This window comes from Pogona vitticeps, chromosome 1 (assembly GCF_051106095.1).
Source record: "Pogona vitticeps strain Pit_001003342236 chromosome 1, PviZW2.1, whole genome shotgun sequence".
NCBI classification, from domain to species: domain Eukaryota; kingdom Metazoa; phylum Chordata; class Lepidosauria; order Squamata; family Agamidae; genus Pogona; species Pogona vitticeps.
In genome coordinates, this window is record NC_135783.1 from 276701653 (window position 1) to 276722688 (window position 21036).

General features: G+C 38.8%; 1 protein-coding gene across 6 annotated transcripts in view; it reads right to left on the reverse strand.

The window, feature by feature from the left end:
* Positions 1-1914: 1914 nt before the first annotated feature.
* ANO5 (anoctamin 5) overlaps positions 1915-21036 on the reverse strand; it is an 86142-nt gene continuing 67020 nt past the window's right edge. For 4 of the 6 annotated variants that reach the window (XM_072985878.2, XM_072985880.2, XM_072985879.2 and 1 more), the window contains 8 exons: positions 19293-19515; positions 17585-17754; positions 16432-16529; positions 15840-15970; positions 14341-14546; positions 10031-10212; positions 8544-8649; positions 1915-7343 (listed from right to left, as the gene is read on the reverse strand). In XM_072985878.2, coding sequence (XP_072841979.2) covers positions 7119-7343; positions 8544-8649; positions 10031-10212; positions 14341-14546; positions 15840-15970; positions 16432-16529; positions 17585-17754; positions 19293-19515 — 1341 coding nt within the window. In that variant the 3' untranslated portion in view covers positions 1915-7118. Of the gene's footprint in view, positions 7344-8543; positions 8650-10030; positions 10213-14340; positions 14547-15839; positions 15971-16431; positions 16530-17584; positions 17755-19292; positions 19516-20880; positions 20956-21036 lie in introns of all 6 variants that reach the window. The other 2 variants (XM_020805575.3, XM_078383087.1) reach the window with 1 other exon arrangement.

The window sequence follows — 21036 nt, forward strand, 5'->3', positions numbered from 1 at the left end:
GTAGTCACACCCCTCCAAACTTTAGATGGGAGTGCTTAGGGTCTGTTTTGGTAAAAGAGAAATCACCATGGCTCATCATGGATGAAACAAGATGATATCCTGTGACAACATTGACAGGCAGCCTGGGAGTGATGAACTACTGGGATTGAAGCTGAAAAATAAGGGGAGGGGACAGCTAAGAAGGAAAAAAAGATACAATCCAAAAATTTTGAACTGTTTTCCCATGAAATAATAATAACCTTGTGCTAAGTCAAGTCTGATTTATGGCAACCCTTTTTTTCAAGGGGTTTCCAAGTAGAGAATACACAGAAGTATTTACCATTCCTTTCTTCTAGGAACATCTTGGAGCTGGCTCTGCTTACAGGAGGCAGTGGGGAACTGAACTCCCAACTTCTGGTTCCGCAGCCAGATACCTAAACCACTGAGCTATCCAGCTGCTTTTTCATATAATGGAACTAAACTTGTCAAGTGTAAAAGTGACAAACGTTTGGACAGAATTAGAAGCATGAAACTGCAATGTGAAAAATCTGGATCATGGACACATTGTATAATGAGCAAGATCAATGAAATGTATTTAAAGAATCTGGATGAGCATTCAAAGAAGTAGCCATGCTAGTCTGTCCAAGCATATCAGACAAAACAAACATAAAATAAAAACAAAAAAACATTGTAGTACCTTAGGAGTGAGAACAGAGTCAACCTCCGTACAATGTAAAATTTCAGTGTTTTGCTGTAAATTGGATTTCCAATTCTCATTAAACACAACATACTCAATCTGTTTCTCTAATTGGGAACTGTTAGTTTAATTTGTCTAATATTGATTCAACATCTTCTAAAGTGCATCAACTTCACCTACGTGTCCTGCATGAGTCCTTGATTAGATTTCATTAGCATACATGCTGAAAGAAATATCCATATTATGCATATTTCTGGAATCAAGGGGAAATTGATTTTTATAAAAAGATGCTTGACCGTATTAAAAATGAATTAAAATGTACACTATTCCCTGTAGAATTTCTAGCCAATGTACTATTTTCTCCCATGTCTTTTTCCTTATGCTTGTTCAGTTTGGCATCCTAAAGTAGAGGCTCCTGTTTTCAACAGTTGAAACTAGCAACCTGCCTCCAAATTTGTCTTCAATTATATTTCAGGCTTATTAAGTCACCTATGTGGCCATGCAATACAGTGCCTTGTTTCCCACTAAAACAGGGACAGCAAAATCTCTGCTCTGTTTTCTTTCCTTGCCTTTCTGGCTTTAGCTGATTTCTCCTGATCTCCAACTGAGAGATGTTAGAAACAACAAAGGAAACCAGGCATAGCATGCAGGAAGTGCTTTATTCACACTGGCATAAATAGCAGTGAGGTACTGTACTATGAGGAAGGTGAGAGAGAAATAGCAGTCGGCAATGTTTGTGGGGCAAGGATTGGCCCTGGAGTGGGAATTCCTGAGAGTAAGACCTGCAGTGGATTAGAACGGGAGCACAACAAAACCGAGGTACATGATTATACACTGTTCCTTCCATACATGAAGTGGCAAGATAGTTTGAAAAAGTCAATTACCAGCATCTACTCAGTTTCAGTTCCTGTAAAAAGTGCACTCCTTTGATTCTGTGATGGCCAAGTGTTTCCTCCAAGGCTGGATGCAAATACACTGCAGATCAGGAATGAAGAAAGGGACTTCAACACCACAGAGGATCAAGACCGCTCCATCATCCATAGCAATCCTACTTACCATGTTTTCTTCAAAAGCTACTGTATGTGTACTTTGACTGAAGAACAGCTATGAATCCAAACTAGTGGACAGGACACAATAATTTAGCACAATCAAGCAATCTTGCAGCTGAACTTTTATCCAAATGATAATAAAGAGTCTGTTTGCAACATAGTCTTTGCAAAATCATAAGGAACTAGGGATGTAAAGAAAAACATTTATTTGAAGACTATCAAGATTTCACAGATCCAGTAGGAAATACATTTGCAATTAACAAAGTATTAAAAAAATAAACATCACTTTATTTGCCAACACATTTTGAATTTGGTTAGCAATTAATTGACTTTGATGTGTTTTTAAAGCGGAGTGTTAGCACACGGCACACCTCAGCATGATAACGTAGCAGTCCAACAGACCAGGATTTTTACATGACAGAAGCTGAACAAGCTTGGTTAAGTCAGAAATGAGCACCATTAGCAAGTTCCATTGAAAGCACAGATAAAAATCAGCTAGGAAAAAAAATCTTTTACTCAAGTTTACTTCATTTATACTAATTTTTTTTAATGAATGGGAAACTATTTCTGATTTACAGCCACACTTGGACACTGAAGTTGGTTCATCATGTACTGGAAAAGGAATATTCAACAATAAAAATGAAATAAAGAAAAACATTTAACTATAGTCAATTCCATCTTGAGCTACTATGAATATGGTAATTTGTAGCACTTTTAGTAGACAGGTGCCTTGGATTGACAGATGAGAAAATAGAAGCTAAAGTGCTCCTCTGCTAGGTCAAAAGTTAAGGGCACAAAAGGTTGATAAATCACATCCTAATCAACTACAGTATATGATGGTATCAGTCCAGATTAGAACCAAAAGATATGGTGTGTATGCATTCCTCTTACTTGCTCCCTATATCTGCTGTCAGATGCTCCACAGCTGTAGTTCCCTGCATACATACACAGTGTCAGACAGTGCCACATATAGTTTCAGTCAGGCAATTGGCATGGCCAGTCCCCACCACCTGTTCTGGAGTGTGGGAGAGCTGAACTGAGCTTCCTCCCAGCCTCCTGGTGAAAGCACTGACTGCTTACACATACACAACACATACAACAGACAAGAATGGATTCTGAGGTGCAATTCTATACATTCTCTAGGTGCCAGTGAAAAGGGCTTACTTTTGAGTGGTCATGTATATGATTGCAGTGCAATTTATTTTAAATACTGTACATTTTATGTGCATGGGGGCATGGTAAAAAGAAAACCTTTTAAAAAACTATTAAAATAATGTTTAAAATGTCAGCATTCGTTTTATACACAGAATCAAAAGCTTCTATGATTCTGGCACATACTCAGAATATATATATGTATATATAAAATCTGTTTGCGATGGGAAGAGTCTGCTTTAAGCATTGATCCTGAAAAGCAGAAAGACAGCCAATGTTTTTCAAAATATGAGTATAGTTGTGGGAGCTCAGTTGCAGAAGAAGTGCCAGGCAGATGAGAGAGAGAGATAGAAAAAATCAAAGGAAGATCAAACAAACAAATGGATAGTGCACAAGGTTAAAAAAACAAAGCTAAGAGAAGTGTTAGACAGTTACTGGGCCTCTGACATTTGTAAAGCTCATCAAGATACAAATAGGTATCTACAGTGATGTTCTTGGCAAATGTTATCTGTTTCAAACAAGTTTTTGGATATTACAAGGCACAAGAATCTTGTACATGCATTTATCAAAACTAATGAACGGAAAGTAGAACACAGTAATAACAATTCTAGAAGGCTAGTACATCTGTTCAGAAGGCTGCTAGGAAGCAAAAACTGTGCCATAGTTACATCAGCTTTAATTCTCCTGATTTTAATGAGATATCACTTGTACATTTGTGGTCTTAAGATGAATCAGACGGAAACACTTGTTAATATGCAAGTTACAGTATAGATAGACAAAATACAATAGATCGGTAATTAATACTATGAAGTTAAATAACTGATAAACGCTCAAATGAGAATTGAACAGAAATATGGAGCTGAAGGTGCAATCCCAATGTTTTACATCAGTATCAGTAGGAGAGCTGTCAAATTTCAGATACACTAAACTACCCGCTGTTCCCAGCTATGCATAATAGCATACCAGGGGTGCTTGTTTTTGCTTGAGGCTTCAACAATGTAGTCAACTGTATTCTGGACGTCATAGCTGACGTAGTTTAGCTTTCTGCAACAGAAGCTAAGATCCTGGCACACACTCAGGACTTGCTTAGTTTTCCTGAAACAGGAACTTAAAGTTTTAGAGTTTAATTCTAAAACAACACAACAGCTTCATCCTATTGGGTACAAAATTTATGAGTAGAGAGGAGATAATCACAACAAACATAGTTTTGCTGCAATATCCATTTTAGTTGGACTTAGAAAACGGCAATGCAGCTGTACACTGTTTTATCTGTGCTTGTGCCCAATCTGCATATCTCTATTTTTTTTTTTAAAAAGTGATTCCAAACCATTAAATAGGTATAGTTTGGAAAGCTTGAAAAGAATAACAACCTGTAAGTTAGTTAACAGTCTGATTTGAGTTTTACAGTATGGGCATTTCTGTGCCAGGAGGAAAATACTCACACAGAACTCTGATGCTGTTGGACTTTGGGTGCCCTATAAACTACTTTGCTTTGCAAACACTGCAGCTGGTTACAGACAAAATGTTGCGATAATAATTTAAATATGAAAGACAAATACTTCATTCTTCATTTAAATTCATAAGAACACTTGTAAACAAGCAGCAGAGTGTTTTATTCTTAATTATGAATAGGATTTTTTTTGCTGCATAGGTAGACTTTTTTGATGATTGCAATGCATCTTTGGCATACTGACACACACACTATAATCTATTTTACCTTACTTAGACATGTGCTTCTGCAATAAAATGAAGCTATTTTAGTACACAAAATTATGGTGTTTTAGGTAAACATATTTAGAAAGCAAAACAGAACCCAGGCAATTTTAGATGCTGAAAAAGGTTTCATTAAACAAAACAAATCTGAAAAATGTTACATTTATTAATCACTGTGGTCCAGAGCAGAAAATGTATACTGCATTCCGGATTTCATGCTCTATAACTCTATGTACTGTATTGTGTATGGATTTCCTAACTACAGCAGGTGGAAAGGGGACTAGGGAGGATGGGGCAGAAATGGAAGAAGCAACAAAATTACAATTACAAGATATCCTATCCTATAGCTCAAGACAGAGCTTATAAAAGCTCCCAAATATGCCTCTACATGGGATGGACTTGTTTGGCATCAAAAGGAATAAAACAGAGCTTGATATATCCCATACCTGAGGTGGAACTTTTTTCTCAAGAGAATACCTTCTCTCTGATGGTAACCTTGCCTCTAGGTATAGAATTAAGTTCACTTCATAGACAACTGGGCAACACACCTCAGACTATGCAGTAAATATCTTTGGGGGTCTGGATGCTCAACAGTCCTATACAATATAGCATCTGCACACATTTTTGATTGCTATGATATATATAATCCCCTCCCACTACAGGCAGACACTATATGTCATGGTGCCCAAGGATCTAAAGCTTGCCTCTCCACCCACAATATGAATACTATTTCTCTGACAAAAAATGTTGTTGGCTGGGATAGTTTACAGTAGTGTTTAAAAGGGGATAATTTGCTTTTATATCACAAAAGCTGTGACCTGAAATCTGAAAGCATATATAATGTGCTATTTGAATGACACAGCCTGGGAGTTTTGCTTTAATATTTAACAGCCGAGCACAATTTTCAATTGCAAGTATTTCAATAGCATGGAATATGATGTCCACTATGTTTTATTCTGAGTGAAAAAATTCAGCAAATGCCTTTATTCTTTCAGTTGGCATTCAGTGAATTTGCACTGAACAAGCCAACTCAGAAGGCTCAACACTCCTGACCTGCCCAGCCACTACTGTATGTGGCTGAGTAAGAAGGTTAATGCTTTCATGATACCTGTGGATTCACTTACAAGACACATTATGCTACATAACTTATAGAACCAGCATTTTCACACACCTTTTCCTCCTGATGTGCATATATAAGCAAGGCACTAAGCAGTGTTGGGTAGTCATGGCTATTAAAAATGTAATAAAATCTCAAAAATACTTGTAGATACTTGACATTACATAATAAAACAAAGATACTGCCAGTATAATGTTTTTGGCTAGATCTTGTACACAAAATGGATGCCATAAATGTGCATACCTAAGTCTTCAAAACTGCCTCACAATTTCACCCACTCCCATGTTCCTCTCTGGCAGTATTTTTTTAAAAAATCAGTAAGGTTGGGATTTGGCTTGTCATGCTATTTCATTCCCTAAATATTAAGACTATAGATTATTTATTGTTACAGATAGATCTATTATTAAGGCAGATCCTCAACAAATGTCTTTGTTTACAGCCCTATGGGTGGCTTGGCCAGGAATTTTGAAAACGTGAAACTATTTCAACAAGATTGCAGGCATAAGGACTCAATTATACAGAGGCCAAATGGCCAATGGCCTTTTACAAATATGATTCTGGCTCAAACACAGGAATAGCCTTGTCTTCTTTAAAATGCCTGCCTCATTCTAATAATGGTGGATATTTTAAAAAGAAAACATATGAATGCTAAGGCAAAATAGCAAAACAGCCCTGTGTTTGCTCTGGAGACTTGTGGTACTAAACACCTTCCTCACACATCCAGGTTAATGATATAGATTAATGTTTTAGTTATCAGTGGCCGCACCCCACCCACCCCCAGTTTGGAAAAAGGAAATATGAATGAGAAATAATGCCATTACTATACCTCCCACACACAAAAAAGAGAAATAAAAACAAAACAAAAACAAATAAAAAAGATACAAAATCCCTTTCAGCCCTTACGTCAAAAAGTGAGAAATGGGGGGGATTATCAGACCCTTGGTCTTACATGCATGTGCATATATATAAAATCCAGGCCAGGCTGACTCTGCCATGCCAACTGCCTGAACGTCTTCAGGGAGGCATTCTTCACAATAATACAGTGCCTTTAAGCCCCCACTGAAAGTATGGAACTTTGAGGGCTAATCACTATATTAATTCAGGGCTATTCACACTTAGTTCCAAAAGCACAGAAAGGCAAGGCAGTAGAAGGGACATTGCCAGACCTGAAGCTCCTTTTTCTAGGTTACATAGCAGCAAAGCTACAGGACTGAAACTCGACTTGCTGACACCCTCGTAGCCCATCCAGATTGTTTCTTTCCAATTATTCTGGTAATATGTTTATGTCCAGAAAGAAACTGAATAAAAATACTGGACAGCTTTCACAATATGCTGAGCGGCTGGTTCAGCATGTATTCTGAATGATCAAATTTCACAGGCTGAAGTTCCAGGTACACAGTCTCTTCTTATGTTACATAATTTCTGACAATTCCACTCTCCCTTCAGTGGCCAAGACTTCCTTTTCCATGCTGGCGTAGGTCCTGCCTTCACACAGCTTTTGCTTAAGTTTATAAAGTTCATACTCATGGAGTATTTTTTGTGTTAAGTATTTCTCACGCTTTACTTTAGCTTTCACTTCATCCGGGACATCAGGGATCATCCAAGCCACAAAGAATTTGACAATGAAAACAACATGCTGTAAGACAGGAAGATAAAATACAGTAAAACTGAAAATGAACAACTGTCATGAATGAAAAATTAGAGCAAGTGACCCTAAGAGAGTCAAGCTGAGTTAACGCAGTTAGAATGCATATGTTTGGCTTGCTTAAGAAGCCATGAGAGATGGGAAGTAGAAGTTTAGCTCTTTCTTCACCTGCCACAATCCTGTTAAAAATCTTCTCGGCAGGCAAGCTCCCAATACGGTTCATTCGAAAACGGCAGCTTCAGAGAAGGAATTTTGTCAAGATCATGGCAGGAAGAAAAAGTAGTATCTTCTCCATAACCTGTCAGCTTTACTCAATTTTCTTCATGACTGCTATATACATAGCTACAGGGCAGTCATATTCAATATAAATTAATTGTGTGCATATATATTGCATATAAATTGCACCCAATTAATATAAAATCTTGTTTAGGCATAACATAGTACTTAAATCATAGAAATGCTAGCATGTTGATATGCCTGCCAGGAACATAAACATGTACAGACCCAGCCTATTGCACACCTTATTTCTATTTCTTATTTTCAATAGATCATGGACATCAACTAAACTGATGACATGCCTTGATTTTAAAAACATAATAGATCATAAACTGGAATAGTGTAAAATGCCTCAGCCACCTATCAAAGGCATTCCAGGCTATATTTACATGATGGGTAGAATCCTACTTGTATTGGATAAAGTTTTCATAACTTGCCATCACTAACTGTGGTTGACTGATGATGTGCCAGGTTGTATCTTGGTTGCATTATTAGGCACATGGTTGCACAATCAGCCACTAGAGCAAAATGGCTTGTGTCACCCTGCAAATTAGCGGAAATTAACTATAACAAGTTATATAAATGTGATCACCAATAGAACAATTACTCTCTCTCTCTTTTTTTAATCAGCAAAGTACTTTTTACTACTATAACACACTTTTGGGAGGTAAAACAATGACAAAATGTGCAGTTAACTTAATATAATATCTGGCATAAGCAATGTGTGTTAAATGAGTGTTATCCCTACTTTCCAGTTACTTCTTGGTACTTTGCTTTCCCCCTCTTTCCCCCCCTTTTTTTCTTTTTGTAAAAAGCTACTTGTATTATGTGCTAAAAATCACTGTACGCCACCAAGAATGCCTTTTGCACTGATGCTCTATATTACTGATTTGAGGACATAAAGAGAGAACCTACCTCCATAATAATGATAAAAGCCATTTTGGCAGCCAGAATGTGCCAGAACTGCATTGTATGTGCATATTTTTTCTCATGGTCTGGTGGATAGCGATAGTCCCTGTACCTGTTGAATGCAAACATGTAAAGGTGAAGGGCCATATTTAAACACAGACAGATGACAAGCTCTGTGGCATTTACATTCAAGTACAGCTGTCACTTAAGAAGACTTTCAATCTTGATTCTAATGTTTTTATTTATTTATTTATGTTAAGGACAAGGAACTTGTAACTGGTTCATGTCTCTTGTTTGCTCATTCACAGACAAAACAGATTGTGAGGGCATGTTAGCAGACCTCTGTACGCAAAGCTTACAGCTGTCAGAAGGTGATGTTTGGATAGCTCTTGCACAGCAAGATTATCTGGGAGTAGCATAACTCAATGCACAGAACTGTAATGCAAGATGGGAAGTAGGATGGTTATTTAAAACAAACCAGCGTTGCAAATGGGAGCCTTGGAATTTATGCAGACAAACTGCGTATCTCCAGAATAGATTTCTAAGACAGGCAATGCTAGAAAACCATTAGAGACACATACTGGGGTGGGAATGAAATCCTGTTAACTGGTATCCCTATGATACAAGATGAATCCGATGGGTCACATATTTAATTGCCATACTGAAGAGCTAGGAAAGTTGAGGCTAATTTTTTTTTTCGAGAGTAGTTTACACATGGATTATCTTTACTGGAAAAATCCCCTTATGTGGCAGCATTTAATAAGATTTTGCCAGATCTAGATGGACTGCCACTGAAGTGTGCAAATCTATAAAATGGAAAGCGTGCTTTCCGCTCCCAATGATGTATAGCCAAAGGAACATGTGACATGACATCACTGAGTGCTTCTCTTCCCGATATGAGTGACTGCAATATAGGAGAAGACTATGCCATGACACAAGCTCTCTTCCCCCTGTACATTACTAGATGGTGTTGTAGAAGGGGTTTAATCTGAGGCTGCTGCTTTCATCAGTAACTCCATGATTGATGCTGCAGGTATTTCCAGCCTCCATTACTTTAGAACAGTGGTTCCAAACCTTGGGTAACCCAGGTGTTCTTGGACTGCAACTCCTAGAAAGCCTGACCAGCATAGCTGGTGGTAAAGGCTTTGAAGAACTGCAGTCCAAGAACACCTCAGTTACTCAAAGCTGGGAACCACTGATTTAGATGCATGTAAGAAAAAGGCAATGGAAGGATGTAATTAGACTTCTTTACTCCTATAGTTTCAGCTACCTTTGTGCTTTTCTGCTTTCATATTACTTGATATATATTTCTAAAAACGATACCAAATTCCTTTCCCTCACAGTTGGAAAAGAGAATATAATTTTTATTTGGATGCCTGAAACGGTGAATTTTATAGCACACATTAAAGGACTGAATTTGACAATTAAAATTAATACAATTGCAGATGGATGTATTACAGAAACATACATAGACAATGTAGATTACCACTAACCGGCAGTTGGTGAAGTTGTTTGGATTTGAATTAGGTCTATTTTGCTCTTGAAAATCTGATATTTGGAATACAGAGAGGCTATCATTAATGTATCCAGTCATGGGTGAATCAGGATCTTCGAAGTATGCATAGTAGTAAACTAGTCGAGGGATCATATCAGATGTAAAAGCTACAATGAATGCCTGTAGGAGAGAAAGCACACTAAATATTATATAAACCCTTTCTTTGCATTTCCTGCAAATGTCATTTCCAGTTACTTTTTGGATAACTAAAAACAAAGTTATAGAACTGGACATACTGCATTTTATATACAGGTAAATGCACACCAAAAAAATCCCCTTCACGGATTGCTGCCTTGTTGTGGTGAAGGGGCTTGAGTAATTCAGAGAAGCTATGGGCTATGCCGTGCAGGGACACCCAAGACGGACAGGTCATAGTGGAGAGTTCTGACTAAACGCGATCCACCTGGAGCAGGAACTGGCAAGCCACTCCAATATCTTTGCCAAGAAAACTCCATGAACAGAAACAGAAGGCTAAAAGATATGACACTGGAAGATGAGCCCCTCAGGTTGGAAGGTGCCCAACATGCTACTGAGGAAGAGCGGAGGAGAAGTACGAGTAGCTCCAGAGCTAATGAAGTGGTTGGACCAAAGCGGAAAGGATGCTTAGCTGCGGATGCACCTGCAAGTGAAAGGAAAGTCCGATGCTGCAAAGAAAAATACTGCATAGGAACCTGGAAAGTAAGACCTATGAACCTTGGTAAGCTGGATGTGGTCAAACAGGATATGGCAAGAATCAACATTGATATCCTGGGTGTCGGTGAACTAAAATGGATGGGAATGGACAGATTCAATTCAGATGATTACCATATCTACTACTGTGGGAAAGAAGCCCGTAGAAGAAATGGAGTAGCCCTCATAGTCAACAAAAGAGTGGGAAAAGTTGTAATGGGATACAATCTCAAAAATGATAGAATGATTTCAATACAAATCCAAGGCAGACCTTTCAACATCACAGTAATCCAGGTTTATGCACCAACCACCAATGCTGAAGAGGCTAAAATTGACCAATTCTATGAAGATTTACAACACCTTCTAGAACTGGCACTAAAGAAAGATGTTCTTCTCATTTTAGGGGACTGGAATGCTAAAGTAGGGAGTCAAGAGATAAAAGGAACAACAGGTCGGTTTGGTATGGAGTTCAAAATGAAGCAGGGCAAAGGATAATTGAGTTTTGTCAAGAGAAGAAGCCAGTCATCACAAACATTATTTTCCAACAACACAAGAGGCGATTCTACAGAGGGACATCACTAGATGGGCAATACCGAAATCAGATTGATTATGTTCTCTGTAGCCAAAGATGGAGAAGGTCTACAGTCAGCAAAAACAAGACCTGGAGCTGATTGTAGCTCTGATCATCAGCTTCTTATAAAAAAACTCAAGCTTAAATTGAAGAAAGTAGGAAAAACCACTGGGCTAGTCAGGTATAATCTAAACCATATTCCTTATGAATACACAGTGGAAGTGAAGACCAAATTTAAGGAACTAGATTTGGTGGACAGAGTGCCTGAAGAACTATGGAGGAAGCCTTGTAACATTGTACAGGAGGCAACAACAAAAACCACCCCAAAGAAAAGGAAATGCAAGAATGTGAAGTGGCTGTTCAACGAGACCTTACAAACAGCAGAGAAGAGAAGGAAAACAAAATGCAAGGGAGATAGGGAAAGATACAGAAAATGGAATACATACTTCCAATAAATAGCAAGGAGAGACAACAGGGCCTTTTTAAATGAACAGTGCAAAAAATAGAAAATAATAGAAAGGGAAAAACCAGAGATCTGTTCAAGAAAATATGAGATATTAAAGGAAGATTTTGTCCAAAGATGGATATTATAAAGGACAAAAATGGCATGGACCTCACAGAAGCAGAAGAGGTGGCAAAAATACACAGAGGAATTATACCAGAAAGATTTGGATATCCCGGACAACCCAGATAGTGTGGTTCCGACCTTGAGCCGGATATCTTGGAGAGTGAAGTCAAGTCGGTCTTAGAAAGCTTGGCTAACAACAAGGCCAGTGGAGGTGATGGCATTCCAGTTGAACTATTTAAAATGTTAAAAAACGACGCTGTTAAGGTGCTACACTCAATATGCCAGCAAGTTTGGAAAAAGCAGTGGCCAGATGACTGGAAAAGATCAGTCTACATCCCAGTCCCAAAGAAGGGCAGTGCCAAAGAATGCTCCAACTACTGTACAACTGCACTCTTTATGCTCAAAATCCTCCAAGATAGGCTTCAGCAGTATGTGGACCTAGAATTCACAGAAGTACAATTTGGATTTTGAAGGGGCAGTTGAACTAGAGACCAAATTGCTAACATGCACTGGATTATGGAGATAGCCAGAAAGTTCCAGAAAAACATCTACTTCTGCCTCACAAAAGCCTTTGACTGTGTGGACAAGTTCTTAAAGAAATGGGAGTGCCTGACCACCTTATCTGTCCCGAGAAATCTATATGTAGGACAGGAAGCAACATGTAGAACTGGATATGGAACAACTGATTGGTTCAAAATCGGGAAAGGAGTATGACAAGGCTGTCTCCCTGCTTATTTAACTTATATGCACAATACATCATATGAAAGGCAGGACTGGATGAATCCCAAACCGGAATTAAGATTGCCAGAAGAAATATCAACAATATCAGATATGTAGATGATACCACTCTGATGGGAGAAAGTGGGGAGGAATTAAAGAACCTCTTAATGAGGGTGAAAGAGGAGAGCACCAAAAAATGCTCTGAAGCTCAGCATCAAAAAACCTTGACTTTCTTGGGTTCCATGATCACTGCAGATGGTGACAACAGCCACAAAATTAAAAGGTGCCTGCTTCTTGGGAGGAAAGCAATGACAAACCTCGACAGCATCTAAAAAAGCAGAGACCTCACCTTGCCGACAAAGGTCCTCATAGCCAAAGCTATGGTTTTTCCAGTAGTGATGTGTGGAAGTGAGAGCTGGACCATAAAGAAGGCTGACCGCTGAAGAATTGATGCTTTTGAATTGTGATGCTGGAGGAGACTCTTGAGAGTCTCCTGAACTGCAAGGAGATCAAACCTATCCATTTGAGTGCTCACTGGAAGGACAGATCCTGAAGCTGAGGCTCCAATACTTTGGCCATCTCATGAGAAGAGAAGACTCCCTAGAAAAGGCCCTGATGTTAGGAAAGTGTGAGGGCAAGAGGAGAGAGGGACGAGAGAGGACAAGATGGTTGGACAGTGTCATCAAAGCTACCAACATGAATTTGACACAACTCCGGGAGGCGGTGGAAGATAGGAGGGCCTGGCGTGCTCTGGTCCATGGGGTTCCTAAGATTCGGACATGACTTAACTATTAAACAACAACAAAAATGCACAGAAGATGCTGGCCCACTAGCAATTCTACCATCTTGTTTCCTCAAAGACATCAATCACAGCCACGAATGGGATAAAATCGTTTTCTGTTTTCTTCTTTAAAAACAATGCTGAAGGATTTACACTAAATTCCTAGGGATTACACAATATTCTTTTAAAAACACACCAGAAATTCTCCAGATGCTGTACAAAACTCCCTAACAGAACAAAACAAGTAAAAAAACCACCCTTGAAAAATATCCCTCCCCTCAAATAAAATATCTACAGCATAGTAAGATCAAAAGGGATAGTAGGGGGGAAAAAAACACCACCAAGACGAACAGATCAAATACAATTAAAATGCTTGGAAAATTAGAAAATTTGTCAATGATGTAACAGCAGATACTAGTTGAGCCTCCTTTAGTGAAGCACCAACATGAGACGGCTTTGTCGCAGACACTCCTTGCTGGCAGAGGAACATAGTGAATGTTCAGCAGTGCTCACCTATATGCCCATGGTCTGAAATAAGCACCCCTGCAGTGATTAAGGGTGGAGGAAGGCTGACTGCAACCCTTACAGTGGAATCTAAAGTAACTAAAGCAGACACTAGGTGTGATCTGATTTAGATAAAAGTAATTTATTTTCCATTGTTCTTAGTAGAACTTCTAGGTCGAAGATGAGCTTTAACCTGATTGGGGTCCTACATTATACACGTGCCACTATTACTCTTAGAAAGACTGATCTAGTTGCTCAGTGGTCAGGGTTGATAGACACGGATGCCCTGCAGGATATGGAGAGCTACAGGCTGTCCACCCCCGGAATGAATGCTTCCTATAATAATCATATAATTTCCTGAGAACAAACATGATTTTATAGTTTAGGGGTCTTCTAAACTACCCTTTAAATATATATAAATATATATATACTTACATTTGTGACAACAGACAAGACTGCAATCCCATTTAGGATTTGTTGCCAAACCCCTATGCTGTGGGCTTTGGCTGCCACTGGCCTTCTAAACTGAGTTGTAAGCTTCCAAGAATCAACTCGAATTTCCAAGATATTGTTCATAAGAGCAAGTAATGGAGCCAAGGGAAAAGAGGCCACAAACAGAGTAATAAATCCAAACTGAATAACTACAGGGAGAAAAATAAAATATATAAATGAAAGGGAAATAACAGAATGAAACCTAACTGGTAGTTGTCCACTTACTGAATGCACCCCTGCACATATAAAGTTCATGGATAGAAAAAAGTTCCTGAAAAAGGTAAAACAGAAGCACCCATTGCAATCAGTATTTTTCCACCCATTACAACTATGAATATTAATCAACTATCATGTAGCTAAACTCTGGGTGTCATGATTAGAAGCTAGATTTTAAATTTGTAACACACTTGCTTGTACTGCTCTTATTTCTGTTGTTTCTGAGGTTCTGATTACTGCTTCTTAAAGAATCAGAAAGCAAGGCTCAATGCAGTAGCCATGTCAGCTTTACTGTAGAAACAGCATACTTTTCAGCTATTATGTGCCATCTGTTGGCCACTCTGTGCAATCAAAATAGAATCGGGTGTTAGGATATCTTCTATTTTGCCCACTGTGATCTCTGGCAGCATGTTTTTTAGCTCAGAATTCTGCTACATACAGGTGAGATCTGAGTGTACATGGAGTATTTGTTGAATCCTCATTAAAACTTTTACCTGAGATAGAAAAATTCTGGTAACTTTACTATCAAGATTGTAGGAAACATTTTTTTTTTCTACAGGGACTAGTAAGTAGACTACATGACATCAAGTCATTTCTGACTTACGAAACCTCACGAAGTTTTTCAGTGTTTGAGAGATGTACATAGAGTGGCTTACCATTGCCACCCCGTGAGATTTCATGGCTGAGCAGGGATTTGAACCCAGGTCTACCAAGTCTATTTCAACACTCCATCCGCTATAACTAGAGATAGGAACAAACTGCCAGTTCGGTGGTTTGTCAGTTCCTTTGGATGAACATGTGTTTGGCAGTTCTCACCCTACCCCCAAAGCAGGCACTCAGAGGCAGTCCACCAGCTTCCCTGCCCCACCTCCTCCGGACAATGCCTCTGAGTGGTCAAACACCTCCGGGAGGCGGGCCAGGGAAGTACCAGACACTTGTTCATCTAAAGGAGAAACTGGCAGTGCTTCATGCCCATATCTAACAAGCTCCCATGGACTCTCATTACTATGGATATAATGCCCTATAATTGCACATTGCTTTGCACTGAACAGATCTGACAAGTCCCCACTGTGAGGAGTGCAATACTGCAGTTGCTTGTAAAAGGCGGACTATTGACTGTTCACATGGTGCACGACCCAAAAGACATGAGCTTGCATAGGCGTTCCATGTTACTACACAGAGAAATGTGAATGCTTTCTATTTGATAGGCACCCTTTTGTGCTTACCCATTTCTAAGTATTCATAGAACAGGCCCAAAGGTCCAAAGTTCTGTAGATCATTATCCTGCTCCCATCGACTATACAAATTTTCTGGATGGTTCCTGGCTTTTCGTCTGCCCCACCAGTTCCAGACCCACCTGGATGTTGTAAATACAGAAATAACAGGATGGGGAAAATGGTACCAAAGACCTAATGCTGGAGAATAGAACTACAGTATATGTCTTACACTGTGACACCCTTAAGGAAGACCATGCAGGACCCCTTCTGAAGTGAAAAGCTTACAGATTACAGGGTCGCTCTAGTTCAGCATTCCAAATAACAAGATTAAAATCACATAAAGCAGAAGAACAGGGTGTTTCTCAGCTGACCCTGATTACATTATCAATGTATTGCTGGAGGCATGCCTAAATAGGAAAGATCACTCTCTTCAGACATAAAGACAGGCATCATGTCTCAATAGTACTCAGACACTTGCAGTGTATAAGCCTACAGTGTTTCCCTGAACCGCCTGGACATGAAGGAACTATTCTGTGAACATCCTATCCATTCTAGCTATCTTTTAGAAATTCAAGTAACTAAATATAAATGCATGACTTACGGTAAAAAGGCCTCTTGGATGTTACCCCAGATCTGTTTGCCAGCCATGATGATGGTAAGCTGGGTCGTGAGTTCTATCAAGCATCCTGCAGGATCACACTGATGAAAGAAACAGGAAGGAAGAGGACTGAAATTTGTCACTTAAAAGACACAGCCGCCTAGAGTGGTCCATCGGTCCAGATAGGCGGGGTATAAATAAAATAAAATAAAATAAAAAAATAAATAAAGACATTCTGTTAAAAATAAACACTGGGGCAAAAGAGCAGATTCTGTTTTTCATAAATCTTCCCTGATTGAAGATGCTAAGAAGAAGACAAAGAATGCCACATAGCATGGGCCAGAATGCCACATAGCATGGGCCCTAAATTTGCTTAACTAGATAGTGACTGTGTAACTGATGTCAGGCAGGTGCAGTATCAGTCCCAAATTCACCACCGACTTGAAAAGCCTGCCATCAGAGTTTCTGGTCCTATCCATGAGGTCAGGGAAAACACAGACGCAGGGCCTAATATTTCAAAGTGGGGGTGGGGGAGGGAAGGCATAATATTTTTTCTGGGAGCCAGGGATGAGGCTGAATTGTTTACCAGTCATATATACACAGCATCTGCTTCAAACATTAGATATTTGTGATCCAAAGTTAGATTGCTAATTTCAAATCAAGTAGTGATTTTCCATCTCTGCCTCACAGAACATGGATACTGCTCTTTTCTGCTCAATCTGTCTCCAAGTTGTCCAATCCACTTCAGGTGCCCTTCTGTGTGTTTCTCCACATCATCAGAGGCACTCCATGTCATCAGTACTACCAAATCCCTTACTGCATTCAAATTTTCTATCATAATGAAGGCAAGAAAAGGAGAGCAAATCCTTAGAACTCAAGTCAAAGATGTGCCTGCTTATGTCTTCAGAACATCAGAATATTTCTAATGCAGCAGATGAGTCCTTCTTCATGGCCACTAGATCACAGCCAATAAGCTACAAATTAAGATTCTATTATATATTTCCTTTTTTTTTTGGTTAATATCTTAAACATATGTGATCTTTCTCTCTCCAGAAAATAACAGGTGTTTTAACTTATTACATTATGGTTTTCCAGGCATTTCCTACTTAATTCCCCTTAAAAAAAGAAATAAAAGAAATAAAAGAAAATCACGCACCTCTTCATTCCTCCAACGATTAAACATGTATGTATAATTACCAGGGAACCCCACAAATTTCCCTTTGAAGAAAGCCACATAGAAACATGATGAATAGTAGTTGACAAACTGAAACAGGAACATCTTCATAGTGAGTCTGTTCTCATATTCAAGGTGAGTTCTTGGGATTTCTGCAAGATCATCAAAATAAAGGAGATGTCATTAACATTTTTTTCCTGTCCAGAACTCTCTAGGAAAGGCTGGAAAAACAGAATTTCATGTCAACATTGAATAATAGATTGTGTTGGCTAAGAGAACATGTATTCCATGTTTACCAGCAGAGAGCACATGCTAGAGAGCAGCTAAGACAGATCATTGCTTTTTTAAACAACAGAACTCCAGACTATGGAATGCTCTCCCAACTGAGATTTGTCTGGTACTGACGCTGATGACATTTCGGCACCAGGTCAAAACCTTCCTGTTCCAGAAGGCTTTTAACTGAAATAACATCAACTGTGGGTCCTGATGGCAATTTTTAGAGTATCTATTTTAATTGTATTTAAACTGTTTTATCTTTTATTGTATTTTAATTGTATTTTAATTGTTGTAAGCCGCCCAGAGATCTTTGGGTAGAGTGGGCAGCATATAAGTTAAATAAATAAATAAAATAAATGAATAAACTCCTACAGAATAATTCTTTCAGGTGAATGGTGTTTGCTACCAGGAAACTGGTTTACAAATGAAACACATACTTTATAATTGTTATTTTAACATTTATCCACTGTGGGAAAATGAATACAAATTACAATATTACCAGTTGATAATTTTAATTGGGGATCATTTCAGAAAATACTTATTTCAGAATTACTCTGATTGCTTTTGTTATGTAATTACTTCTTCATCAACAAACATGTATGAGAAATAAAAATCACTCTACTGGGAAAATGAGCAACATAAAAGGTTCCAACTTAGAAGCTAGTATAAATATAATCTGCAGAATTATCACATCATAATACAGTGTGGAACTGTAGTTTTTAAAGCGTAAATTCAACAAAAAGCAAAATGTGCAGCTTATTTAACACCCCATAGCGCTTAAAGCACTACCTGGGTGGTTTACTATTTAATTATGCAGGCTACACATCCCCCTCTCCTAGTGAGTTCGATACTCAAGTTACCAACCTTAAAAGGCTGGGGCAACCTTGAGCCAGCTACCTGAGCCCATTAGGATCAAACTCAGATCATGTGCAGAGTCTTCACTGCAGTACTGCAGTTTAACCACTGTGCCACAAAGCTCCTTACAAGATTACAATAAATATTGTACAAATCTCCTGATGTCAGCAATGCCAAATCAGGGGAAGAAACTTACCTCCTGCTTTTCTACACAGAGTAGAAAAAATGGAAAAGAGTAGATGGTCAACTTGTTGGATGTTAAATGTCTAGTATCACAACAGCAGTGCAACCAAGCCAGCTGCTATAACATATGTATAAGATTTTATTCCTAAAATCACAGAGCTGTAATAGCAGCCATGGATACTCTGGGACCAAAGCCAAATGATATGAAGGAAAACTTCCCCAAGTCTTTTCTGTGGGACAGTAGCCATGAACTATACACCAGATGGAAAACTGCATATGCATTCTGCTTCTCACCACCAGTATAGATTCCATGTGCACCACAAAGAGGAATGAGGAGATATACCTTGTCAGTTCAGACTTAATGCAATATACGTACCCATATCTGTGATCCAGATGGCTATCCTTTCATATAAGAAATTCAGTATCATAATGATGACAAAATTCAGGAATGACGCAGTGACTGACGTTGCTAGCTGAGGCGTCAACAAACCTTGGATGGGTTGCAGGGTTTGTGTGTTCTTCATGAGGCTGGCAAAAGCAGCATAAACTGCGAGGCGGTAAACGATCACAGCAATCATACTTGCTATGATCAAGGAGATCTGAATAAAACCAGAGAGATTTCAGGACATTGGCATTTTCTCACTTACCCAGTGGTCATTCAAAGGAACAGACCTAACTGTTTCTCACTATACACATCTCTAAAAGCCAAATCACTCACTGTGAATAACTGTGTAATATGTCCCTGCCAAAATGGCAGATTATAAGAAATGGGGACTGTATTTATTTATTTAACTTATATGCCGCCCACACTACCCAAAGGTTTCTGTATGTTTGAATCTACTTACGTGCACATGCCTATAACCTTCCTAACAGACCACCAGCATATCAGAAAGAGATAGCTAGGCTAACCAACCCCTAGAATTCTAGTTTTCCAAGTGAAAGAAGCTTATTACTTTATATTAGCACATGTAAACTTTTAAACATACAGTCCCCCACAATTCCACAGCCTGAAGAGATTAAAGAAAAAAGTGGTTCTAACTAAACTGTAACACTGCTTTATTCTAAATATTTACACTGAGTAAAAATACAACATGCAAATTCATGCAAAGTACAACAGAAGGATGTTAGCACAAAATGCACCAGTATTCTGCTAGATACAGGAGCAGTAAAGTTCATTTGTAGATCATACAGACCATGTTCTTTCTCATTTTCTAAACACTTCTTGAAATACAGAATGGACACCCACAGACCTGAAGGCTGCATTGTGTCAGATGCTGCATAGGTATGCAATCCAAAACCCAATTGTCCAGAGCATTAACCTGGATGAGACTTGTCTTCTGCTAAATGACTACTTCATGTGGTGGTAAATTTTATATTCAGTTTCTGGGCAGCTCAAAATATTGTGGCAAAATTAGCCTCAACAACCACATTTCTGAAGAGCTAAACACCACCTAGAAAATAGGCTAATTCATAAAGAAGGTCCAGAAGTGGTCTGTAGACTGCATATAAATACTATATATGTACTTTGCATGACAGCAGGAAAAGAGAAATAAAAACATACGTTCATAATCTTTGCAGCAAGCAGTATACAGTGGACCCTTGACTTACAGACGGCTTGACTTACAGACTTTTTGAGTTACAGACTTCTCTGGCCACAAAATTTAGGTTTGACTTGCAGCCTGAGAATTGACTTACAGACCAGAAAAAAACCAAAATGGAACAAAAACGGCCTGTTACGGGATTAATCGGTTTTCAATGCACTGTAGGTCAATGGAGACTTGACCTACAGACTTTTTGACTTGAGAACCGTCTTCCAATACGGATTAAGTTCTCAAGTCAAGACCCCACTGTACCAAGAAAAAAGGCCTGAAGCAGGAGCATTACTGTTATGTTAAAAGTCAAGCTTAAAAGGTGATCAGTTACTTGTTATGTGTGTTAAAGCAATGATTCAAAAGGACGCTCACCCAGAACAACACTGTCGTTCCTGAGACACAGAACCGCAGAGCCTGGCTAGTTAGAGGCATATAAGGCTCCAATTCCTGAAACAGTCAAGCAAGCATCAGCACATGTCACCACCCATCTTACAAGGAGCACTGCTGCAGAAAGCAAACTTGACCATG